The 23,449-nt window shown below is 37.6% G+C and overlaps 2 protein-coding genes, 1 long non-coding RNA gene, 1 other non-coding gene and 2 pseudogenes across 4 annotated transcripts; 3 read left to right on the top strand and 3 right to left on the bottom strand.

Annotated features, from left to right (window-relative positions):
* On the top strand, positions 5,306-9,252 carry LOC104721356 (annotated as a pseudogene).
* Positions 9,477-12,168, top strand: LOC104721357 (annotated as a pseudogene).
* LOC109127738 lies at positions 12,301-12,698 on the bottom strand. The gene is made up of 2 exons (XR_002034372.1): positions 12,508-12,698; positions 12,301-12,414 (listed from the first exon to the last, which is right to left on the bottom strand). It is a non-coding gene; the product is annotated as an uncharacterized LOC109127738 (long non-coding RNA).
* On the top strand, positions 18,480-19,622 carry LOC104721354 (ethylene-responsive transcription factor ERF109-like). The gene has a single exon (XM_010439319.2). The coding sequence runs from the start codon at positions 18,609-18,611 to the stop codon at positions 19,434-19,436; it is 828 nt and encodes a 275-aa protein (XP_010437621.1). The 5' UTR covers positions 18,480-18,608; the 3' UTR covers positions 19,437-19,622.
* LOC104721355 (EKC/KEOPS complex subunit Tprkb) lies at positions 19,605-21,114 on the bottom strand. The gene is made up of 6 exons (XM_010439320.2): positions 20,928-21,114; positions 20,616-20,682; positions 20,399-20,521; positions 20,091-20,174; positions 19,904-19,990; positions 19,605-19,821 (listed from the first exon to the last, which is right to left on the bottom strand). Exons 1-6 carry the CDS (start codon positions 20,996-20,998, stop codon positions 19,735-19,737), a joined length of 519 nt encoding a protein of 172 aa, XP_010437622.1. The 5' UTR covers positions 20,999-21,114; the 3' UTR covers positions 19,605-19,734.
* On the bottom strand, positions 21,174-21,246 carry TRNAR-CCU. Its single transcript has one exon. It is a non-coding gene; the product is annotated as a tRNA-Arg (tRNA).

Here is a 23,449-nt window from a genome sequence, read left to right as displayed (position 1 = left end):
AAAGAGCAAGCTTGAATGGTTTGTGTTAGGCTCTGTATTTTTTTTTTGTTTCTTTTCTTTAAAGACTCTTGGCCCATACTACGCCTAACCATTCCTACATAGATTACCCAAAACTAAGAAGCAAGTGTGAAAGTAAGGGTGGCTATAACCATATAAGTTGTTCACAGTCGCTGTACTTTTGTAGCATGAAGTTGAAAGTAATATTGAAACATGTTTATATCCTCAACATAGATAATTAAACAAGACACGAAAACAAAGTAGTTATAGATCATGCGGGAAGATCACGGTTGCCTGAGTTCGCCTTGTTGGCGGACATGGTTGCCTGAGAGTTCGTCTTGCTGGCGGCGGGGATGTTCAAGGAGGGATAAAGTTTAGGATCGACAAGCGGTAGCTGATAAAAAGAAGGAACCGGTTGAGAAAGAAAAGATGAAACAATAATAGTTGTAAGCTTGAAAAAAAGAATAAAAGGCAATGCCATGTCCCAAAAGAAACTAGATCACAGGGACCTAGAAGAAACTACTCATGCTCTTATTAGTCTTAATTTGAAGAGCTAATCACAGGGCCCGTTAGAGAGGGAACTAGATATTTGATGCAACCATCTAAATTGTGTCATGCAATGTACCATTCCACAACCTATCTAAACGCAAAACACCAAAATCACTTAGCTTACACGGTAAGCTCTATCAAACACCGCCTCTAAATACTTGGCATGCTCGTCCATCATTCTATTTACTTTCTCTCGCAGAGCTCTTCTCTCTAGAAAGTCTGCAAGGAACAATTGATGATGAATTAATGGTTTAGTCAACGATCTGAAACTTGTTTCCAACGAAAATATCAATCCCTGATTTCAAAACAGAAAAACATACTTTTAACGTAGCCACCAACATATCCACCGAAAAAAACTAAGCAAAGACGAGAAGCTGGCTGCCGGTCCCATACACGTTTAAAGATCGAGGTCGAGGTGGTCGAGGTGGTGAAATCGCGAGTCCATCTGCCAGAATGCTGCAGCTTTCGATGATACAAAGGTACGTAATCACAAATCATGGAACATGAAAAGAAGAATCCGGATGAACATAATCAAATCTTGTTTACCTTAGCTAACATGTTTCGCATCATCTTGCTCCCCGAATCGCTGAATTATGGATTAGGGTTTCCCTCAATTTTAATTGTAATTTTGTTTTAGTTAATTGACAAAACAATATACATATTTTGATTGCATATGGATTAGGGTTTCCCTCAATTTTAAACAATATATGTAAACAATTTTGGTTAATTGAGGGAAACCCTAAATATATTAAACAATAGATGTAAATCTTCCTATATTTTTAATACAAGTACACTATCAATGCAAAAATTTGTTTTGAACTCTAAATTACAATGAGTAAGCTTATATTTATTCATATTACTAATAATGACGAGATTTTTTTTTTTTGCTAAATGACTCCAATTGTGTATATTGTTAGGATATTGTAGGATATGATTGTACCAAATTATATCTCTTGGCTTGGGAATCAAGGAGAAATTTCAATCACTTAATATGTGACTTGATTGCATATATTTAGGAAGATTTACATCTATCGTTTAAGGATAATAAATAAGAAAACCTTTTCCAAATTATATATGTTTTCTTGATATATATCATTCTTTCTCATAAATAAAACTGGAGATTATAAATTTGTTTTTGTAGGTGTGATCTTTTAAATATATGTAACTAGGATTTTTCGTTATCCATGGCTAGCACATACTTATGTAATTGTAAATCATTGCTGAATAGTGAAGAAAATAATCGATAATCCAGGGCAAAGTCGTGAATGGCTAAGAGAAAGTCAAATCTTCAAAATAGGATTAAGCTTGTCATGAAGAGCAAAGAGCTAGCATATTAAGAAGTGAGAACAAATCCAGTCGCAGTACTACTATTGAGAGGAAGAGAGCATATATGTATTATATATATATGCAAACAATGTTAAAACAAAGCAAAAACAGAGTGTAGCAATATTTATAAAACAGAGCAACAAGGTGGAAGCAATATTATTATTTCCGCAATCAGAGGATGCGTTGCTGATTTTTATAGCAAAAGATCAACCAACAATGCGCCATGTTGTTCAACGTAGCAATCCGTCTGTACAAATACCTCTCGTTTGTAGGCATCAAACATTTGTCCACAGTTTTGTGTCGGCTGCAGAAAGAGACAAACGACTTTGAGTACTATTACAACTTACAAGTCAATATTCAAGATATATAAGTTCTGAAAAGGCACCTAGCATTCGTTGTTGGAAAATGTTAATTAGGTTCCAAGTCCTCAATTTTTTTTTCCTTTGCTATAATTTAGTAATAAGTAGTAGTATTCAAGACCGTGAATGCATGACTCTACAAGATATGTTCAGTGAATTGTCTAAATGTATAAAATAGGCCAAGACCAAGAAACAAGCTAGATTAAATGCGTAGAAATTTGGTTCAACACAAAGTAAGAATAAAAGAAGGCATCCACCAAGCATATGGAAGCTCAAAACATATTACTGAATTACACACAATTATTTGATAACAAGAAAGTTTCAGTCTTCTTTTGCTAGCTGATTCTCGGGAGAGGTCGAGACAATTTTCTCATCCAGCTCTTTTCTCAATCCCACGAGTCCCTGGAACAAGAAGAAGAATCAGAAACAGGTGCAATGGTTTTCCGATCCAAGCCACACTCACTACACAATATGTATATGTAAGTAAGACGCCTTACCTCTTCGTCCTTCTGAAGACTATTCATCAACTGATTTGCTGTCAGAGCACCTGAGCAAAAAGGGTGAAAAGCAAAACAATCATTGTTTTGTCTTAAAGATCTCAACTAAATCTGTCGAAATTACGACAGAAAGAAACGACTGTCGAATAATCTTAAGTTGACCAAAAAAATTCCACATACCTATCCCCAATCCAAAAACAANACTCTACAAGATATGTTCAGTGAATTGTCTAAATGTATAAAATAGGCCAAGACCAAGAAACAAGCTAGATTAAATGCGTAGAAATTTGGTTCAACACAAAGTAAGAATAAAAGAAGGCATCCACCAAGCATATGGAAGCTCAAAACATATTACTGAATTACACACAATTATTTGATAACAAGAAAGTTTCAGTCTTCTTTTGCTAGCTGATTCTCGGGAGAGGTCGAGACAATTTTCTCATCCAGCTCATTTCTCAATCCCACGAGTCCCTGGAACAAGAAGAAGAATCAGAAACAGGTGCAATGGTTTTCCGATCCAAGCCACACTCACTACACAATATGTATATGTAAGTAAGACGCCTTACCTCTTCGTCCTTCTGAAGACTATTCATCAACTGATTTGCTGTCAGAGCACCTGAGCAAAAAGGGTGAAAAGCAAAACAATCATTGTTTTGTCTTAAAGATCTCAACTAAATCTGTCGAAATTACGACAGAAAGAAACGACTGTCGAATAATCTTAAGTTGACCAAAAAAATTCCACATACCTATCCCCAATCCAAAAACAAATATCGCCGAAAAATAAATCACCTTCTCACTAATTTTCTTCATTTCTCCTGATGGCGGGAACTCTATAAAATCATAAGGGAAGAGATGATGAATCCACTAATATATATGCCTTAGAAAAGAAGAACTAGCTAGGGTTTCTGTCTTCTACTTTCTTTTTTCTTTTTTCTTTTTTGTGACTTTCAGACTACCTTCATCAACTGTTGTCACCACGACCTGAGTTGGAACTTGGCTCTACCTCCATTGTTACTTCTCCACTATTGCCTCATTTGGTCCAAGCTGCTAGCGAGGGTAAAGATATATCATATATACTTTGAATGAAGAAGATCATGGAGTTAACGTCTTCGGATTGTTGGATCAAGACCTGGAGTGAATAAGGATCTTAAGGGAAAGTCCTGTCAAAGTGTCAAATCTACCCACAAGATTCAAGAAATGTGGACGGTTTGTAGGTTGTGGAGGTCGAGGTCCCAAACATTAGAGACTACTCAGACTAGTGACATTCATCACTAACTCTCTCCTTCGTTCTTATACCTGCTCTCATACAATGTTTATCCGTATCTGTACTAGTCACTTTTATATTTTAACGCCAAACCAATTATCAAAAACAGAGATAAATTATATTTTTAACGCGCAAGTTTGACAAGATGGTGAAAGTGTGGCGGGGGATTTCGGAGGGAGATGGACGAGCCAGCAGCATCTTCCGGGCGGAACAGCTCTTCCTCACCACATAAAGGGAGTGGACCGTGGAGTTTACGGTACATGGAAAAAAAAGAAAAAAAAAAAGAGTGGAATTAAGGAGCATAGTGTGATTGATCATTCTCTCAGTCATGAGGACCCGTCTTCACGCAGGGAAAGAGTCAAAAAGGATTTGTTTCAATCTTATGACGACCAAGTCAACAGAGAGGTTTGTGCCACGTTAACTGGTGATGATGGTTTTCACGTAGTGAGTTTTCCTTCTTATTAATTTTTTTTTAGAAAAAAACAAAATTAAAACTTAAGTATACTATCAAATTTTTTTCCCTAATGTTGTAAAATTAAACAAGAAGAACGACCGAACAAACATGTTTGTTCTATTTTCCATTATATATATGTCTTGATGATTGTAACGTACTAAACCCGGCCATATTTGTCATTAATGGAACGATTATCAATTTGGAGACATATGAACATCTTGTCACGCAAAACTATCGTAGTCTAATTGTCAATTATCTTTTCATAGTAGGAAAGTGGTGTTCTAGATACAAAATGTCTTCCCAACAAAGTTATAAGTGTAAGCGTCAATCTATATTAACCAATTAGCATCTTTAAAGAACAAATTCACGCTCAGTATACTATTAATCACACAAAATTTTATCTTCATGGTTTAAAAAAGTCAAATTGCAGACTTCAGAATTGTATATCTTATCTAATAAAAAAAATAGTTAACACGTTTTGAACCACTTTACCGAATACGTGATTTTTTAACCATAACATATACTATAATTTATCAAATGAATTTTTTTATGAAATGTTTTATTCATATATAATAATGTTAACTATATATATTGTGAGGGTGGGATCTATAATAATTTCCTAACTAATCACTAAACCGAAAACATTTCCACAAACCGGCGCATCCTGTCTGTAAATTAAAATCAAATTAAAAGGTTATAAAGCGAGTCAACAAACACCACCGGTCTCCTATAAACCGTGTAATTCCGGTTATTGCAACATTATTGCAGGAATGAACAGATATTTACGAAAGTGCCCTCGTTCTTTGACTCTCTCCACGCCTCTCCACAAACGCATCGTTTTCAACTTCCCCAACCCGCGTTGACGGCAAGAATTTTCCCGGAAAATAACTCTTTTCTTTTCTCCCTTTTTGTTACAGAGAAAAGAAAAAACAAAGGAGAAAGTCTTCTCTTTCTTATTGTCAAGTCTTCGTCTTTTACTAAGTGTGAGAGAGAGAGAAGAAGAAGACGATCCAACCATTCACTCTTTCTTCTTTTTGTTTACTTCTTCTTCTGCAAATTCCTTTTTTTCCTTTTTCCCAGAATATTGTGTTTGCTGATTTTTCTTTCTCCCATCGTCTGGTAAAAAAAACTCTAAAAACAAAATTCGAATAAAGTCTCGTGCTTTAAGCTAAAAGGAGCGAGCTTTATGTGATCAAATTGTTGTATATTTCTGGAGTTGGGTTCTTGTCTCACGCGGTTTGTGATTTTGATTATTTAAGCCACTAATGGTTTAGGGGAAGTCTTTATCTCATCCTCGTAATTGCTGGTAATAAGTAGTTTCTAAATCAGGCAATTTTAGGAATTAGGGCTTTTTGTGTGTTTTTGTGCTCGATTTGGTAAAAAGAAGATGGTTTTAAGAAAGTTATTGCCTTTAACATCACCGAATCCTAAAAGGGGTAATAATCAGGAAAGTGAAGGTGATGATGATGAAACTAGTAGTAATTATAGAATTGATTATTCATTCGCCTCTGAGTATAAAGGCCCTCTTATTGCTAATTTGCCACGAGCTCTTCCCGTTGAAGTTGATGAGATCCCCACGGCTCAACCTGTTTCGTTTTCTTCTTTGTCGAGTGGTATCTCTTACCCAGTGGCTCAACCTCTCGTTAGGACTACTAATAGGGTTACCAAGAAACCATCTGATTCTGTAACTGAGAAGAAGAAGAAGAAGAATGGTTTTGTTGATTCTCCAGGTGCTTCTAGTGTGGTTTTGATTGGGAGTGATGTTGTTTCTGGCTCGTCATCATCTTCATCATCACCAAAGGGATTGGATGTATCAGAAGTAGCGAAAGATTCAGTTGATTTACCGTTATCACCATCATCACCATTGTCTGCATCAGTGAGAGGGGAGGATACATTAGATGATGGAAGAGCTTCGGATGTGGGATCAGATTGTTCCATTGGAGAGGATGCTGATGGAGAACGTGCAAATCATGTGAGATTCGTTGAACCATTTCAGAACAGTGAATGTGGTGAAAGCTCTTACCTTTCTGAGGGAGAAAGTATAGCTGCAACGCCTAAAGCTGAAAGGAAAGGTAAAAGAGGATCGTGTTACCGATGCGCGCTAGGCAACCGGTTTACTGAGAAGGAAGTCTGTATCGTCTGCGATGCCAAATACTGTTATAACTGTGTGCGCAGAGCCATGGGTGCAATGCCTGAAGGAAGAAAGTGTCAAACTTGCATTGGTATTAGGATCGATGAGTCGAAGAGAAAAAGTCTCGGAAAGTGTTCAAGAATGCTCAAGCGTCTTCTCACGGATTCTGAACTTCGAGATGTCATGCATGCTGAGACCTCCTGCAAGGCGAATCAGTTGCCTTCGCGGCTTATCACTGTCAATGACAAGCCTTTAAGTGAAGATGAGCTTTTCACGTTAAAGACATGTCCACATCCACCCAAGAAGCTAAAACCGGGAGACTATTGGTATGATAAGGTTTCTGGCTACTGGGGAAAGGTAGAATTACTTATTTATGAGTGTCTGCCTATCTATTCTTGGGATTTTATTTTGAGTGCTCAGCTAAATCAGAGCCTCTATGTGTTTATTTAATCAGGTAGGAGAGAAACCTTGTCAGATTATAAGTCCTAACAAGAACATAGGAGGTAGTAACATCAAGAAGGACGCAAGCCATGGTGACACTGGAATTTGTATTAATGGTCGGGAAATAACCAAGTCAGAACTCATGATGCTCAAGGTTCTTTCGCTGTTTTCACCCTTGTTTTTGTTAGTGTCGTGTTAGTGTCGTGTTCTGAATTAAGGGCTTCTTTGCTTTGATGTAGATGGTGAATGTTCAATGTGAAGGAAACCCTCATTTTTGGGTCGATTCAGATGGTACGTACCAGGAAGAAGGTCAAAAACGTTCCATTGGGAACATCTGGAATAAGGTATGATTTCCTTATCACAAGGTTTTCTCTATCACAGCGTTTGAACATAAAACTAAAGGCAACTACTAAAATCATTTTAACAGAAAAGAGCAAGAATTGCTTGTGCTCTGTTCTCTCTGCCAGTGCCTCCGGCTTCATCAGCAGTAGAACCATGTGATGTGCCCATATATGAGCAGAAAATGCTTAACAAGCTTCTTCTGATTGGTAATGAGAAATGTGGCGCCACTACAATATATAAACAAGTGAGCTATTCATCTTAATGTCAACCACTTGAATGCTTCACATCTAGTAGGGAATCTGGATTGACTTCTTCTGTTTCAGGCAAGGTCTCTCTATGACATCCCATTCTCTGTAGACGACCGTGAAAGAATCAAATTCATAATCCAAACAAATCTCTATACCTATCTGGCAATGGTTCTTGATGCACATGAAAGGTTTGAAAAAGAGATGAGCAGTGACCAGCCTTCAGATCAAACAGGTGGTTTTTACTGACCGAACAAATATCAGTTAATAATTGATTGTTGTGGAACACTGATTGAGTTCTTGTGATTTAGGCAATATGGGAGATGAGTCAAGTCCTAAAACAGTTAGCTCGATCAACCCGAGACTAAAACATTTTTCAGATTGGCTTCTAAAAGAAAAGGAAGACGGAAACCTGAAGATATTTCCACCATCAAGCCGCGAGAATGCACAAACCGTTGCAGATCTCTGGAGAGTGCCGGCCATTCAAGCCACCTACAAAAGGCTTCGCGATACACTTCCCAGAAACGCCGTTTATTTTCTTGAACGAGTGAGTTTACATCAAGTGCTTGCTTGTCTAATCAGGACCATAGTACTTGAAAAAAAGAAGACTGACCTAAATTTGTTAATTCTCAGATTCTTGAGATCTCGAGATCAGAATACGATCCTTCTGATATGGACATATTGCAAGCGGAAGGACTATCCTCCATGGAAGGACTTCCTTGAGTGGACTTCTCATTCTCATCAACTTCTCAAGAAGAGACTCTTGAGAGCGATTATCAACACGATCCAGACATGAAGTTAGTTCTATTCTTTTTTCTTGTGCTGTATTCAGACTAAATGAAAAATTGTTGGACTTAATCTCTCTCGTTTGCTCTCTCTTCAGGTACCAACTCATCCGGTTAAATCCGAGAAGCATTGGTGAAAATTGGAAATTGCTGGAAATGTTTGAAGACGCTGACTTGGTGATATTCTGTGTCTCACTAACAGATTATGGAGAATACATAGAAGACGGTGACGGGAGTGTTGTGAACAAGATGATTGCAAACAGACAGCTTTTCGAGAGCATGGTGACTCACCCGACCCTGTCTAAGAAAAGGTTCCTTTTGGTTCTAACCAAGTTTGATCTCCTAGAAAAAAAAATCGAGGAGGTTCCTCTAAGAACCTGTGAGTGGTTCGAAGACTTCAACCCGTTGATAAGCCAGAACCAGACGAGCAGGCACAACCCTCCAATGGCTCAGCGTGCTTTCCATTACATTGGTTATGAGTTCAAGAGACTGTATGACTCACTCTTGGAACCGTATTCGATGCGTGGAAGGAGCTTTAGGCCAAAGCTGTTTGTTTCCCAAGTGAGCTTGGAGAGTGACAGTGTGGACAATGCACTGAGATATGCGAGAGAGATTCTCAAGTGGCATGTTGAAGAAACTTCCATGTTCCAAGAGATGTCTACTACTAGCATCGAGGCCAGCTCGTCCTCTTGATATTTTTTTCCCTAAAATTCTTTCTTTCTTTCTTTTACATAGCTTGTGTGCATGTTTTTGTGTGTGTTGTACCATGTATGTAGTGTCAAGATACATTCATGTTGATTGATTTCTCAGGTAAAAACAAAGAAAAAAAGAGAGAAATAAAGTGAAGTGAATTACACCTTTTTTTTCTTTTCTTCACAAGAAGCCGGTTTAACAGATTATCTAATTATACGGTTTGTGAGGATGAACCGGACCAGAGTAGCATTTAGATTCGCGGTTTAAACTTTGGGAGATCGAATCGTTTAAAATAAGAAAATCAATATTTTGATTTTTGAAAGTGTCACGCAAAATACGAGGGACTGAGCATTGTACCTTCTTTCTCTGCAAAAAACTTAAACGTTGATTTGACTCATCTTCAACTCTCTCTTTACAGTTTTACCTTACTTTTTCTATTTACTAGTCCTCTCTCTCTCTCTCTCTGTTCTTAGTTTTTCTCTCTTTCTTTTCAAGCACAGATCTAACATCTCCTCCTCTTCAATGGCTGATTTCCAGTTTCCCCCACGTTTCTTCAAAGCTTTCGTCTCCCATTACAGCTCAGATTCCATGGTAAGATGCTCTCTCTTGGTTTTATTTTTTTCAGGTTTCTTTTGTACATGAGCAAACGATTCTTGAATTTAAAAGATTTTTACCCTCGTGGTTTCTTACAACTATCTCTGATGGTGCCGGTGGTGGTTTTTTCTTTCTTTCTGTGGGTTTATCTGCATTTATGCTCCTGTTAGTATAGATGTAGCTCTGCCGTTTCTAGGGTTTTGCTCTGTTTCTTCTTACCCTTTGGTTTCCTCTGTTTTCTCACTAATGAGTAAAGATTATAACTTCTCTGTATGAGTCAGCCTATTTTTTATAAACTTAAATCTGGCAATGTTTGAATATTGTGACTGGATTCTATCAAAGTAGAGGTAGTTTTGCTCAGATTCTGTTTTCTTGCTGATGAATAGATTCTATACATGTGTTCTGCTTTCAGAAGCTTGTCTGCTTATATTAAGTTCTCTCTGGATGCTGAAAGTTGTAAATTTTATACTGAGAAGCTTCTTATAGGGTTTGGATTGACTTCTTGAGAATGTGTGCTTTGACTTTGTCTGGTCCTGTAAAGTTGACTCTTTTAAGTTTTAACTGTCCCTACGCTTTTGATTGAAATCAAATCTTGGTTGTGTGTGTGTGCATAACCCTCTGCTGTGGTCAGAAGTTTCAACCTGACTTCGAATTTGGATGACATTCTCTGACTTGCCTTTAAAGTCTCTCTTTCTATGAGTATCTCTTGAGTGTTGGCTTTTTTGCAATGAGCAGGTGATCCCAATCATACGATCAGCTTCCACGTCTTTTGCCCAAAAAGGTGATACTCCAAGGACCTGGTGGACGCTCTTGGAACGTAGCGACCAATATAAGGGGAAATGAAGTGCATTTTGCACAAGGATGGCCCAAATTCGTCGAGGATAACACTATTAACGACGGAGACTTTTTGACCTTCGTGTATAATGGTAACCACATATTCGAGGTCAGTATCTTCCGCAGCGATGGATGTAAAGAGACTAGCGAATTCATTGAAGTGGAAGACGACGAAGGAAACAGTGTTTGTTCTCTGAGCAGTGACGACACAAACACTCGTTCTAAACCTGAGATGGAGAATCCAATCCCGAAGGCAGAGACAAAGGTTTGAACACATTGTTAGCTTTTTCTTCATCATTTAGATCGTTTGTGAATCTTCTGTTTTGACGACTCTTTGATATGTTTTTTCAGGAAAGTCAAAAGTGGAAGTTGTGGAGGATTCTGATGAAGACGAGGATAGTGTTTATTCTGAAAGCAGCGAAGATACTGAAACAGAATCTGACAGTGGCTCTGAGTTCAAGATAGGCAAGACAACCCCCAAACGCCAGAACAAAGGTTAGGTTTTAACCACCACCCACATTGTTAGCTCTTTTCATCACTTGAGTTGTTTTATGTTATTGGCTTTCTGTAGATAAGTCTGTTTCGTTTGCTGTGATGTTTCCAGGAAAGAAGAAAGATCAGGAAGCTGTACCTGTGGAGGAGGAGTCTTCTGAGGAAGACGGTGAGGGTGACGGTGACAGTGACAGTGATTATGTTGAAGCCTTTGGTCAATTAGATGTTGAAGACAAATCCAACAGTGAGGACAGTTCTTATGCTCCAGAGGAAGAAGACACAGCCGCCAGCACCACTTGCGTCAAAGCAAAGGTGCCAAATCTGAAGAGGAAAGGTAAAATACATTTAACTTTCATCAGTTTGGTTGTCTGTGAGATGCTTATATTAATGCAACATTGTTTTGTCTCTTATTATGTGGAACCAGAGGCGGCAAAGAAGAGGAAGAAAGGTAAACAAATCATTTTCTTACTTTATAAGGTGATTAATTTATTGGATGCTCATATAGAAATGCTTTTGTCTCTTGAGATTTTTACAGTAGAGCCCGAGATCAAAAACCCTGAGACCTATCTCGATGATCCAAAGAACATACACTTTGAGACGAACGTGAAGAATAGGTTATACGAGCTGGTAAGATCTGCAATTATATATAACTGGTCCTAATAAGATACTAGTAATTTTAACCTAACTAACGTATTTGTTTGATTTGTATGCCTTTAAAAACAGCTGGTTCATGCACAATTGGTGAAAGACTATTGCTTAAGGTTTGGAGACTACGTAGACTACATTGACAGATTCGGGAAACTTAGAGTGAAAACAGCAAAATGGAAGGATCAACGTGTGTGTATCAAAAGATGGATGCGCATATGCAAGAGGAACGGGTTGACGAAAGAGGACCGCGTTTTGTGTGAGCTCTTGCGTAGGGGTTCTTTCGTTTACGCGATCAAACTCCATGTCATCCGCGGGAAAGATCTGTAGACGCCGCCATTAGTATGAGTAGAGTCTAGAGAGAGAGAGATTGTGTTTCTCATTTATGATTTCATCTTGTTGTGGTCAAGCCAACATCATCCTCAACTAAAAACTTATGAGTTTCATTATTGTCTAATTAACTGTTTCTCTTGTTTTAGTATGAATCTTATTTTAAAATGTCAAGATCTATTCTTTGAGATATGTTTAGCTATGTTGTATCGATTCGGTTTACCTTAATAGTTATGTTTTCAAAACATTAAACCCGCTATAACTGATAGACATGAGAAATAGATAGAATAAGCGAAAACATAACTGCAGGAACTGAAATCAGTTTAAGTCTTAAACAATAGATATTAGTCTTTGAGTGTTTCAGATGGAGTAAGAAGCAAAGATGAGATCATCCATGGATATATAGGTCGGATCTTGATGGTTTACACAAAATCCTCTGTCACAGAGAATAAAGATAAAGAAACAGAGGAACCATTCACTAAATATGAGTATATGACTTGTTTGAGAGAAACTAAATAAAATTATGTACCTTCCTGTTCCTTCTTCATCATCCTCGTGAGATCTCCCTTGTTGATTTTATTGGTTGGAAATTTGCTTCACCAGAAGTGAGAAGAAACAAAGAAGAAAAAAGTGAGAGAGGATAAGAATTAATCTTGAAAGCTTTTGTGACTTAATTTGAGATAAACAGAGCCAGCTACTCTCTTTCGAGTCCGAGACTAGTAACTTCCGCTATCATAGTAAATAAATATTACAAACGAACCTAAAGTTGATTAGCTTTAATTTAAATACTCAGAGATTTGGATCATAATTTACAATGTCGACGTTAACTATTTATCTTTAATGATTTTGAGAACTTTTGGCCATACAAAGTTTTTTCTTTTTCCTTTTATACTTGCAGCTGTGTGGGTCCTTTCTTGACGTTTCTTGAAAACCTCTTTAATTCAATACAGTAGTTCATAGTATTTCACTATTTTCAACTAAAAATAACCATGTATGCATCGTTCCAAAAGTGTCAGTTGTCAGTATCATCATCTTCATAGAGCACGCATTTTATATATTTTGTGTTGTTTTTTAATGGCAAAATTTTATTCAATTACTGCAATATAAATTTGAATTGATGGAATAATGCTATATAACATGAGGACAATTTAATGAAAGTCACCCAACGCTTTCAAATCCAAACTACCGCCCTGAATTTGAATTTAATCCTCTCTGAATAACTCATTTGCTGATTTGCGTTTTTGTGTGTGTGTGTGTGATTGCTGAAAAGCTGATTAGAGAGTTGAAACATTAGGGGCTCTAAAGAAGCTGGTTTAAAACCAATAAGTAGTTGAAACATTGGACGACTTTTAAAAAGCTAATTAAATGAAGATAATTTAAACCGGTATGTATGTTCTAATAAATAAGCTAGTTTTTTGCTAAGTGAGTAAATATCATATAAAATGAAAAGTTTTGGTTTTACAAATGAGTACTTAGCTCTAGGTTTCTTGGTAAAAATAAAATAAAAAACAAGGAAACAAAATTAGAGTGAAAAGCTTGAACCGGTTGATGCAAATTTCAGATAATCCAGAGACTCAACAACTTCTTGATACAAACTTCAGATAATCCAGAGACTCAACAGCTTCTTGAAAATAAAATAATAAATAAGCTAGTTGTGCCAAATATTTTTTCTTTTCTATTATATAAGTATTTTTTTTTTGGGCAAATTTTTCTTTCTATCATACTATAAGAGTTCGTATCTATAAGAGAATATATTAAGAGAGCATGTGTATTTTTATTATGCCTAGGCTACGTTGAGACTTTTTGGGATATACTTGTTTTTATAGATTGTATAAAGTATAGCATATATAAGAAGAATTCATTCGTTTATTGCTTTTACAATTATGACAATATTAAGCACAATCGATCTTAAACACTATCATCAAATTTTAGATTGAATCTATCGTAAAATTGATATATACATTACTTAACATTGTTACCCAAAAAAAAAAAAAAAAGAGATTGATACATTAGACGCTTTACTAATAATCCCTATGCAAATTGATGATACCATTTTCAGATAATTATCCACCCAGTTAAAATAATAAAATTTAGCCGATCGACACGACAGCAACACCTAATGTGAAAGTTGGACGGTTTTTTAGTTGTTGAGATATTTTTTAATTAGCAAAGTTAGAGTTGAAGAATTATACTGTAGTTCATAAACAATGAAATAGAAACACTAAAAGTAAGATTGATCGCTACTAATTAAAAAAATCAGTGATTAGTACTAATACAAAGAATCTGACCGGTTAATGGAAAACAGAAAAGATAAAGTGAAAAAGTTATGACGCGGGCGAGATTGCGAATAAAAACGTTTTTTTGGTCAGCACTAAAACGTGTTGTTATCATTACAGCACGTGCTCAACGTGCTTGTGCCTCTCTCTCTCTCTCTGCCGCCTATGGTGTGAGCTTTTTTAACTTCTTTGTTCCATTTTTTTTTCTAAAACTTGAATCGTAGCCTGCCGCCCTTACTCACATAGTCACATACATACATTGATACATGTAATAAATACATTGCTTTATACAGATTTTTTTTTTTTTTTGTAACTAAATTATATTAATGGGCCTTTCCAATAAAATTGAGTAAGGCCTTGAAAGCATACAAGTTGGGCAGTTACAAAATGAGAAAAACAAAGGTCGGTCCATTAACAGAAACAAACTCTTTTCCTGTTGAATGACCTAAAAAGCAAACGTTTGGAACAGTAATCCCGGCGAAAGCGAGACACACTTCTTTGCGGCAGCAACGGTGAAGTGAACCATTACCAGAAGCTTTCGAAATCCGACTCCGGTTCAAACTTCACTGACTCACCTGACCCGGAATAGATCTCCCGGCAGTTCCAAACGCCGACAGCAGGCTCTACGGTGATGGTCCCGTGCCTAGTAACACACCACATTCAGAGCTAACCTTCGTTTCCATAGATGGGGACCCTCGTTAAACTCAGAGCAAAGACCAATCCTACCAATCCGGAGTAAATCGAAAACGCGGCAATCTCAAGTTCACTGGATGCTCAAGCCAGAAAGACTATTAGATCGGACCCCGCAACCGCCTAAAGGATCTAGAACTGACTTCCAAGACGAACAACGAACCCACCAATCTCTCCACTGACTTCCGCCGCGAGCCATAGCGGTCATGCTTTATACAGATTTATTTTATTAACTGTAAAAAATGTAATTTTAAGTCAAAAGTTTGTGCTTTGTAAAATAAAAAGGAACATTCATAAACAGATACGTATTTTTTTATCAAAAAGGATAACTTGTTGACTTTTTCTGTTTAGAATAAATAATAATTTGTTGACTCTTTGTTTTTAAAACTTGTATATAATTTGTTGACTTTTGTCAACGTTTTATATTAGCATGGCTCAGCCACGAAGCTAAACAGAGAAGACAATTATGATCCCTTTTAACTTTCGGGTATCATATAATATATATTGTTTAATTTCCAAAAATATTTATTACTACTTATTACGAGTAAAAAGAAAAATTGTAGTTCAGTTATATTTAAAATGATACGTAAAGTAAAAACTTGAGATTTTAAATTTGTTTTCATAAAAAACCCCCCATATTTTCTAGAATAGAAATACTATCTCTAGTAAAAGACACGAAGGTATTATAAGCTTTAAAGCAAGTACCCTACAAATTTTTTTTGTTAATTACTATATATTTTCCATAGATTTTAAAAAGAACATAGATATCTAAATTTGTTTCTTCGAGACATATATTTATAAATAAAGATTCAAAAAGAAAAAAAAAAAAGGTAGTGCCGTAGTGGATATATTAGTCTTTGTCTTTATGCTACCATCAAATAGAGTCAGATATCTGTCCTGTTTTGTAATTCGGATACGGACAAAGTCAAAGACTTATGTATGGCACGTGAAGAGAGTCTTCAAAGCAAAGACGTGGTGGGTCAGCGTGGAGAAGTGTCAACACAATTTTAAGTGAATTCAGAAGCCAGCTAAGCATATCCACGAGTGTCAACACAGTTTTTTAAGTGAATTCAGAAGCCAGCTAAGCATATCCATGATCATTAAACTATCTGACACTTCAAACTTCTTCTAGATCATTGAAATATCTGAGAAACTGATCAGTGAGATCATATAAGAAACGGTCAAACCTTATCTTTCATTTATCTAACCTTCACTAAAGTAATACCTCAGTTTCTCCTTTTATTCCATTTCTTTCCAATCTTTTTTTTCTCCTATTTATATAAATCAATAATATAACCAAGAAAATTCATTTTGTCTCATATAAGGTGAATTTCTAACTGATTCTCTCTTTTGGATTTTTTTTTTCAACTTCAATTTTCATTATCCAAAAGAATACATCCAAATTCAAAGTACATAACATTCACTTCTATAGAATTGGACCAAATGCAATGGGTCAATTTAGCATTACTCTGAAACATTATCGGATCCAACGCTACCTGACCAAAAAACCATTGCATTTTTTAACCACAATGAGATAGATAACTCTCCACAACTCAGAGTGAAATCATCTCTTGAACCACCTAAATTTACCTTATGATACAAAAACAACTACTAACACAGAGAAGACCAAAATCTATACTAAGGATCAAAGCAATTCCAACCTATTAGAACCTCATGATCAGCGTGTAGGACTTGCCCAAATAGCATCGACACCAAAAGGCGCATCATCAGAAAGACTTGATTTCTCCGGCTTTCATTGTTCCGATCTTAAGCCAAAAACGGACAATACATCCGACTAACCCGGCCAAGAGATGCGAAACAAGACCCGCATGAACCGATGCTTCTCCGAACAATCACTTAACGACCAGAATGCTAATCACCTAAAGATAAGAGTTTCGAACACATATTAGCATAACTTCACCTCACGATGTATTTTCGGATTGGCCATCATAGGATCTGCCTTGTTGTCTCACATCTTGGCCGGACTGAAACCAAGGAAGTTGAGGAGTCTCACATGAACGCCAGCTTTGAGGATAACCTCAAATCTCGGCCACCGACACCCGCAGGATCCTTCCCAACAACTGATAAAACTCGAAAGCTCGACTCCACCGTTAGCCTCCGGTCAGCTAGGTTCTCCGGCAAAAGGATAAGAGAAGCAGGAGGGCGCAACTCACGAACCCAGATCCGACACCCTGAATCTGCAAAGAAGGCCGCCCGGAGCAGCTTCAAACCACCACCAGTCTCCCGGAGAGGAACAACAGAGGAGCGACTCCTAGCACTACCGGAGAAGAAAAAGGAAAATAAAAGAAAGAGGAAAAGCAGAGCCTTCTCACACCGCCGGCGAAACCTCAGACGGCAGAGAGGCAAACGGATCAAAACGGGAGCGTTGTAGATCTAGGGTTTTGAGAGAGAAAACGACTTATAATAAATGTTGGATTTCATTTGTACATTAAAAATTAATAACTAATGTTTTTTTTTTGATAATTGTACGGATTAACAGGGTTATTTTGCTATATGATTTTTCCTATTCTATGTGTCAAAAATACTGCTGAAAAAATTATATGTAAAGTTTGAATAGTAGTGACCATAATCCTTTATACAATACTCATCATTGAATAGTGTTTTAATCAGTTTTGGGTTGTTAAATTAACAACTATTTTTTGAATGTTTGCATAATTTATAATTGAAGCATATATGAATTGAAGAGTACGACTATGACGAATGATCATCATTTTTGTGAAATCATCATTTTTTTTTTCATCTAATTATAATCCTTAAAAAAAGTTTCTGACCACTGTGACCAGTTTGCAATTTAATCACAGGGACAAAATATTAAACCATAGTTTCTTCGAATCAAAATGTTATTGTAATGTTACACATGTCTATTGGCATAACTCTCAAAATTGATTTTCTGATTTGAGTATAAAAAGGTAAAAAGATATACTTTTGAGTTTCGAGACGATGGATCTAGTCATCAATTCGAAAGACAAATTGATCTCTATTCATGACTGTGAAGGCCATCATTGCCCAAATAATAAGTTATAACATGTGAAATCATAAGATAGAAAAAGGCACGTGACTTATTCTAAGCCAATCAATTTGTACGTACCTAGATGCTTTTTAACCCATAAAAACATGTTTAAATTATAATTGTGAACTGTGTGTTAAAAAGGAACAATTGATAAGCACAATCTTTAATTAAATAAATACTCCTACCAAACACACACACACAAAAAAAAAGCAGTTCTTGAAAAAGCGTCATGTATGATGAAATGATTAAATACTAAACTATTAGTATGTTTAAAGAAATGTGATTATCATCTAAACACGGAACAAAAAAAAAACAAAAGATGTCGTTGTCGACATCAAAAAATATTCGAGGAAATAAAGCACGTGTTTCCAAAAAAGACCAGATAATAAAACGACCCCGTGTCTGAAGAGTGTGCCAGCTGAGCAAGCCACGTAGATATTTTGAAAAACACGGAGCCATCGTATAAATAGAGCTTCTTTCCACTTTCAGTCTCCCAAACTCACACCAAAATCAAAACCTGTTCATCTATCTCTCCAGGTGCTTCTAAAAAACACTCTCAAGAGTCACACAAGAACCCAAAAAAAATAATAAAAAGAAGATTCGAAATTTAAGATCGAAATCGACAGTTTGGGTATGCATTATCCTAACAACAGAACCGAATTCGTCGGAGATCCAGCCTCAACCCGGATCCATTACCAAAAGGAACAGCTGTCACCGGAGCAAGAGCTTTCAGTTATAGTCTCCGCTTTGCAGCACGTCATGTCAGGGGAAAACGATACGACGCCGTTTCATGGTTTTTCCGGGGACAGCACAGTGATAAGCGCGGGAATGCCTCGTTCTGATTCCGACACTTGTCAAGTGTGTAGGATCGAAGGATGTCTCGGCTGCGACTACTTTTTCACGCCAAATCAGAGGATTGAAAAGATTCAACAAGAGGAAGAGATCACTAGCGGTAGTAGAAAAGGGAGCTCCGCGGCGGCGGCGGCGGCGGCAGCAAAGAAATCGGAAGGCGGCGGGAAAATCAGGAAGAGGAAGAACAAGAAGAATGGTTTCAGAGGAGTTAGGCAGAGACCTTGGGGAAAATTTGCAGCTGAGATCAGGGATCCTAAGAGAGCCACACGTGTTTGGCTTGGCACTTTCGAAACCGCTGAGGATGCGGCTCGAGCTTATGACAAAGCCGCCATTGGATTCCGTGGGCCAAGGGCTAAACTCAACTTCCCCTTTGCGGACTACACTTCTTCTGTTTCATCTCCAGTTGCTGCTGATGATATAGGAGCAAACGCGAGTGTAAGTGCGAGTGCGAGCGTGAGCGCCACGGATTCTGTTGAAGCAGAGCAATGGCGCGGAGGAGAAGGAGGGGATTGTAATATGGAGGAATGGATGAATATGATGATGATGATGGATTTTGGGAATGGAGATTCTTCGGATTCAGGAAACACTATTGCGGATATGTTCCAGTGATAAGAGTGCCACTAGCTAGCTTGTTCAAAGTGAACCAAACAAAATCATTGGTTTGTTGTTATATGCCTTGTAGATTCTTTGGACTATAGTTGGGAAAAGGACATGTAATTAGTAGTCGCAATTTTTGTGTGTTGTAGTCAATTCTATGTTTATCTCACAACAACAAAAAAAACTGAGTTAAACTTATCTGAGGAGAGTAAATAAAGGAGTTAAATTACAAACAAAGAGTCAAATTTGTATATAAAGGAGAAAACTATAATTGGTGATAAAAGAAAGAAAGAAAGAGACATCTCTTCTTTTACAATGCGTCGCGTGCAGCGATCCGACAAACAATCGCATCTCCGAGAGAGGAAACTCCGAGTTCTTGGCTAGTTATCTTGTAATGCTGAAAGAATTTGATGTGAGAGACCATTCTTATGATACAGGATGCTAACTAAAAGGTCTTTTAACTGTTATCAAAGCCTTACCTTAAGTATATTGGCTTGATTTGCATGTGTCTTCAATTCCTCCAAATCGATCTCCTTCCCGTTGATCAATTTAGCTACCTCTTCCATCTGGTTTTGATCTCAAAAACATGTCATGGTCGATAAACATTACTAAAAAAAAAGCGATGACATGGAAAGTCAGTTCTTAGATGGTTGAAGAGATTATGACCTCAACGGGAGAAGCATTGAACCGGGCAGCTAGAATGTAAGTAGAAGTTTCAGAAATCCCGCATCGTTTCAATGATTCTGTGATCTATAGTTGAAGAAAGAAACGAACAACAACGTTAGAGAAGTCTGAGAAAACTACTATTCTTAATGACAATTCACCAAACCAGAGAAACTTGATTAATGAAAGACTCTCAAGTCTCAGTACCCAACTAACTGTTCTCTAACCAACTCACAACACCTAGAACCTGTCCTAGGCTAAAAGCTTGAACAACAGAACTAGAGCCATTTACAAGAAAAGATTGTTCTTACATGCTTAGATCCAGAGTAATTGTAAACGAGCTCAGAATGAAGAGTTCGGGTTGATAAGGAACCGCGTGAATAGGAGACAAGTGCTTTCTGAGCAGCAGCCAATAGAGGAAAAATGTCTGGAATCTGATGTTGATACATACACTTCGTTAAGCTGAAGAAATCTAAGTCGTTTAGAATGTGAAAACGGTTACAACAACAACAATAAAAAAAAACTTACAAGTAATGCATTGAGAAATGAGACTTCAAGCGTCAAACTTCCATCTAGTATCGAAGTCAATAGCTCCCTGAAACACTCAAATGTTTAAATTTCAGATCTCACCCCACACAAAATCAAAACTTGGGGAAAGATAAAGGAAGAGGCTTTAAACTAAACAGAGTTTCCCCCAAATTGTTTATAAGTCTCTGATTAAGAAGTTTCAATCTAGTAAACAAACACAATCTAGTAACGCAAATTTTATCTTCTCATAACCAAATCAAGAATTGCTGAGTTATGGAATAAACAAAATCGAGAGAGAGAGAGAGAGAGTACTTGGAGTTGGTGACATCGGAGAAGAGGGAGACAGAGAGAGTGTTTCCACGGTCAAGATGGAATATCTTCATAGCTTAAATCGGCGGCGATAAAAGATTTAGGGTTTTTACTTCGCCGGAGATAGACACAGATGATTTCAGTCGGCGAAGTCAGAAGAAAGACTATTCAAATATTAGAACCTCCTCCTTCTAGAACATCTTCATTAGATTTAAGAAAAAAACCAATCAAAAAAAAAAAAAAATCATACGCGCCAGGAAGGGGTCGAACCTTCGACTTTCTGCTTAGGAAACAGACGCTCTATCCACTGAGCTACAGGCGCTCTTTACGTTATCGATTCTCAGATAACTAATATATAGTAAAATTTATTCACAGAACTAGAGCCATTGCTTATCTGAAACCTAAACCCTTAAATTTGATTTTAAAAAAGAACTCAAATATTGGGCCGGTATCGATCTTAATGGGCCTACTCCCTTGATTTCGTGCCCCCCATCTTGGGGCCCAAGTTGTTCGATGAGCGGCTAAACGTAAACACGAAACAGAGTAGAAGAAGGCTGCACCATGAACACAAGTTATACATATTTTTACTTACCAAAGCAATCTAGAGAGAGAAAGAATGGGAAGTGTATTTCGTGTAGTGAAACCATTATTGGGGTTTGTGCCAGAGGTATATGTTCAAGCCATGGTATATGTTCTTTCTCGAATGTACGGTCCTGTTGCGTAGCTCGGCGTCGGAAACGCAGTACTCATCGTCCTCCAGCTTGTCTTCGCCGTAATCATCGTTATCTGCCTCGACGAGCTTCTCCAAAAGGGATACGGTCTCGGCTCAGCGATCTCCCTTTTCATAACGACCAACCTCTGCGAAAGCATTATCTGGAAAGCGTGTAGCCCCGTCATCATCACACGCTCCTCTAGCCCAGAGTTCGAAGGCGTTGTGGTCTCGCTTTTCCATAACCTGATAACCAAGTCCAGCAGCATCCCACAAGCTTTCTTCAGGCAAAGCCTTCCAAACGTTACAAACTTTCTCGCAACGGTTTTGGTCTTCCTAAAAGTTCTTAAATCATCACGAAGATTATACGAACATATAGTCGTTGAAACCAAGTCATGGGAGACGACAGCACAGCTCGACTGAAGGATTTGTCACCACCATCGATTCAATGTCCTATGCTAAACGATTCAAACTACACGGTGTGGTCAATGAAGATGAAGATCTTGTTAAGGATTTACAAGGTCTGGGACACAATTGAACCAGGATCAGAAGATACAAAGAAGAATCTGCTTGCCATGGGTTTACTGTTTCAAGCTATTCCAGAAAGTCTTGTCTTGCAAGTAGGCGAACATGACTCTTCCAAAGGAATTTGGGAAGCAATTAAATCAAGGAATATGGGAGCAGATCGCGTGAAGGAAGCGAGGCTTCAAACATTGATGTCCGACTTTGAGAAGTTGAGGATGACAGAATCGGACACAGTAGATAACTTTGCGGGAAAGTTATCGGAGATTGCATCTAAATCTGCTGCACTTGGACAAACTATTGAGGAATCCAAGCTGGTGAAAAAATATCTCAACAGTTTACCAAGACACAAGTTCATCCAAATCATAGCGTCTCTCGAGCAAGTGTTGGATCTAAATACTACAGGTTATCAAGATATTGTTGGAAGATTGAAAGCTTATGAAGAAAGAATCCTCGGTGAAGATAGCAATGGAGACACACAGGAAAAGCTGCTATATGCTAACTCTTATCAACAAGACTTTGGAGCTCAACAGGCGGAGGACGCAGAAACAGAGGACATGGAGGCAGAGGACGTGGTAGAGGACGTTTTAACCCACAAGATCGATCGCCGAATCAAACACAAAATAAGGAGAAGAAGGACGTCTCAAAGATTATCTGTTTTCGGTGTGATAAGGCTGGCCACTATGCCTCTAATTGTCCCGAGAGAGTTCAAAGAACACAAGAATCACATAAAGTAGAGGAAGACGATGCTGAATCAGCACTCTACATGCACGAGGTGGTGTTCTTGAATGAAGAAAAACTAATACCAAAGGTTTACGAAAACAAAACAGGGGAAGAAGGACTTTGGTACTTAGACAATGGAGCAAGCAACCACATGACTGGAAACAAGTCTTATTTTTCAGAACTAAATGAGAAAATAAAAGGCAAGGTGAAGTTTGGAGATGGCTCTTATGTCAAGATAGAAGGAAAATGTTCAATTCTGTTTCAAGGCAAAACAGGTGAACAAAGGATGGTCACAAACATCTATTTCATTCCTAGCCTCAAGAGCAACATCCTAAGTTTAGGACAGGCTACGGAAATTGGCTGTGATGTGAGGATGAGACAAGACTACATGACGGTTCATGATCCAAGTGGGAGATTGCTAGTAAGAGTCAATCGAACACAGAACAGGCTTTACAAAATAAATCTGAAAATTGGTAAGCCTATGTGCCTAAGCTCAAGACTTGAAGATCAGACATGGAAGTGGCATGCACGACTAGGACATATAAGTTTTAAAACAATTAAAACTATGTCA

The sequence above is a fragment of the Camelina sativa genome, chromosome 11 (genome assembly GCF_000633955.1).
Source record: "Camelina sativa cultivar DH55 chromosome 11, Cs, whole genome shotgun sequence".
NCBI classification, from domain to species: domain Eukaryota; kingdom Viridiplantae; phylum Streptophyta; class Magnoliopsida; order Brassicales; family Brassicaceae; genus Camelina; species Camelina sativa.
This window is presented reverse-complemented; position numbering and strand designations above follow the sequence as displayed.

Bases quoted from the DNA above. Each gene is read 5' to 3' on its own strand.
- LOC104721354 (XM_010439319.2), top strand. From the start codon at position 18,609: ATGCATTATCCTAACAACAGAACCGAATTCGTCGGAGATCCAGCCTCA.
- LOC104721355 (XM_010439320.2), bottom strand. From the start codon at position 20,998: ATGAAGATATTCCATCTTGACCGTGGAAACACTCTCTCTGTCTCCCTC. The intron at 20,683-20,927 runs GTACTCTCTCTC...TGAGTGTTTCAG, and splicing joins TCCGATGTCACCAACTCCAA to GGAGCTATTGACTTCGATAC. The intron at 20,175-20,398 runs GTAAGAACAATC...CTTCAACTATAG, and splicing joins ATTACTCTGGATCTAAGCAT to ATCACAGAATCATTGAAACG.